Genomic DNA, 2,500 nt, shown 5'->3' with positions numbered 1-2,500 from the left:
CCAAGGGAGTTGCGTGACCAGTTCTGTTTTGTTGATATAAATAACCATCAAATTGATTTCTCTTCAAGCCTCGACTACGATTGGTGATTGTCGATTTCACTGGACGTACAAGTTGATTGTTGTTGCGCAACTTACCGTATTTTATCATCCTCATGTATGATTTTCTTGTTCCTCCTTTCCGTTGTGTTCTTGTTCTTTCCTTTATTCATGTTCGCTTCGGCTAAAAATCACGTTCTTCTCTTCATTTTATCTTGTTTTATCTTGATTACATCTGATCATATACCGATATGTTTATCTCCACATATCTGTCTATGCCTATCCCTATGTCTACCTATATATTCAAATATCTACCTATTGCTTGTTCACTCGTTCTCTCCCCCCCCGAGCCGCTTCACCACGCTGAACGGTTATGAAAGTATCCACATCCACAAGCGGCTCCAGCTGGTTGTCGTGAATGATTCGTGCCATTGTGAGTCTCCGAATTACCTGAACAAAAGCGCAAGTTGTCCATGTTGTCACAGGCTTTTGGAAGGGACTGTCTGGACCCCGTATATATAATCCTCCGGCCCAGTGTTCTCCTCAGTACGTCACTAGCACTGACAGGAGTAACGTTACCGACTAAGAGCTACTCTTTGGTAGAAGGTATTGAAGGTCTGTTGTTCGCGATTTGAGTATTTATGGTCGTCTACGAGATTCGTAATAATTAGAATAGAAGTTGGAAAGTGTTGTTTTCGTCTCGAATAATCTGGGTGCAAAATATTTCGTGCATGTTGAAGTAAATGTTAGTTGTAACCCATTATATGATAAATGAGTGATAATAAGATTAATATTACGATACGCGCCACTGCAGAATGAATCATGCGGCAATATCAAAAATGACTTTTATTGCCCGGTTATAGATAGTCAAATCAAAAATTTCATTGTTAGCAGCAAGACAGTCGCCATGGTACTGAACAACACGGCCATCACCACAACCGGAGGCGCCGTCGCTTCGTACACGGCCTTGGCTCTCGACGTGGCAGCTGTCCTCCTCGTGGCCGGGGCGATCGTGTCCTCAGCGGGAAGGAAGAAGAGGAACGCCGCAGCTGCAACGCTGACTGGAGCGGAGGAACGCTTCCTTCAGGAGGCTGTTTACAAGGTCTGTTTTTTCCCCTTTCAGACACTGATTTTTTATTTTATTATTATTATTATACTGAGAACTTCATATTTTCCTTCCACTTTCTTGTATATATCTTTAAATAAACCTCAGTAAAACCTTAATGTCGCCATTCAAGTTTTGTCTAACAGGATTTCCTACTGTTCGACTCTTACCTCCATACACCCATTAAACCAGAAAAAATAGCTTTTCTCAAAAAACTATTCTTCCTTGTAGGTACTAAGCGACTTGGACGACGCTGGCTGCACGGCCTTGGCCCTGTGCGAAGCCTCCAGAACCCCGCCTGAGAAGAGGACGCCCGGGCACATGGCCGTCATCGAGATCCTTAGGTGAGGCAGTGCAATCCTTTCAGTTTTCACCTTCCAAACTCCCCTCGCAGTTGCTGGTTGAGCCTTCCCATTGATCAGATTAACGTGTATGTTATTTCGCGTCCAATAGACTAGCAATCAGTTGGTGATTTAGTGTTAGACGAGTGGTTAGCCTATAAGTCATCTAAAGACATTCTTTGGAAGTTGTGACCCACGTTGAAACACCGGTTTCTTAGACAGCTACATGATCAGTGAATGAATTAAAATGTTTGTTTTTGTCACGAGTTGTGAATTTGGTATTGGATAAGGAGACAAGTTATGTCTTTGCATAAGGAGTAATATCTCCATTTCATTTTTGAACCATCGACAGAAGTCCCACCTAATATTTCCGGTCGATATCTAGTAACTTTCATACTCCGATATGCAAGAAGTTTTGCACAGGTTTGCTTTATTTGACCTAAATCATGTAATTCATTTTTAAAATTTTCCTTTTAGCCCTCAGACAGGCGCCCCAGTAGCCTGGACGGACATAAACAAGCCCAAAGCAAAGTACCAATACGCGGCCTTCATTGGTATATGGGCGGGGCTTACATCGGCAGCCAACCAATGCAGTGTTGCTTTCCCGACATGTCCCCTCCCCTCCAATGACGTCATCCAGGCGCTGACCAACAAGGAACTGCCATGTGGAAGTCCTCTCAGCAACAATTTTTTTGACGAAGTATAAATAAGTATAGCCTTAGAGTGAGTGTATTTTGCAAGTCTTGAAGTAAGGAGAAAAACGATGGTGCAACGGTTAGTGTGTTCGTCTAGCAATCTTGCAGACCTGCGTTCAGTCCCCGCGCGGCCAGTGGATGGTAAGCCCGGCCATTCCTTGCATACAGAGGAGGAATTGGAAGCAAAATAAAACAGACAGTATGTCACAGCAAAGAATATGCATTGTAACAGAATTAAAACTAAATCTAAAAAGAAGAATAAAAGAATGTACGTGCATGATGGTTTGAAAAGAGGAAATTGTTTGTAACAAACAGAATTAAAA

General features: G+C 42.6%; 1 protein-coding gene across 1 annotated transcript in view; it reads left to right on the top strand.

The window, feature by feature from the left end:
• The first annotated feature begins 590 nt into the window (after positions 1-590).
• LOC113820007 (uncharacterized) overlaps positions 591-2,500 on the top strand; it is a 2,147-nt gene continuing 237 nt past the window's right edge. Inside the window, exons 1-4 of the mRNA XM_027372257.2 lie at positions 591-651; positions 931-1,138; positions 1,373-1,485; positions 1,960-2,500. The exon at positions 1,960-2,500 is cut by the window's right edge and continues 237 nt beyond it. Coding sequence (XP_027228058.2) covers positions 944-1,138; positions 1,373-1,485; positions 1,960-2,188 — 537 coding nt within the window. The 5' untranslated portion in view covers positions 591-651; positions 931-943 and the 3' untranslated portion in view covers positions 2,189-2,500. The remainder of the gene's footprint in view (positions 652-930; positions 1,139-1,372; positions 1,486-1,959) is intronic.

Source organism: Penaeus vannamei, chromosome 18, assembly GCF_042767895.1.
Source record: "Penaeus vannamei isolate JL-2024 chromosome 18, ASM4276789v1, whole genome shotgun sequence".
Lineage (NCBI taxonomy): Eukaryota > Metazoa > Arthropoda > Malacostraca > Decapoda > Penaeidae > Penaeus > Penaeus vannamei.
This window is presented reverse-complemented; position numbering and strand designations above follow the sequence as displayed.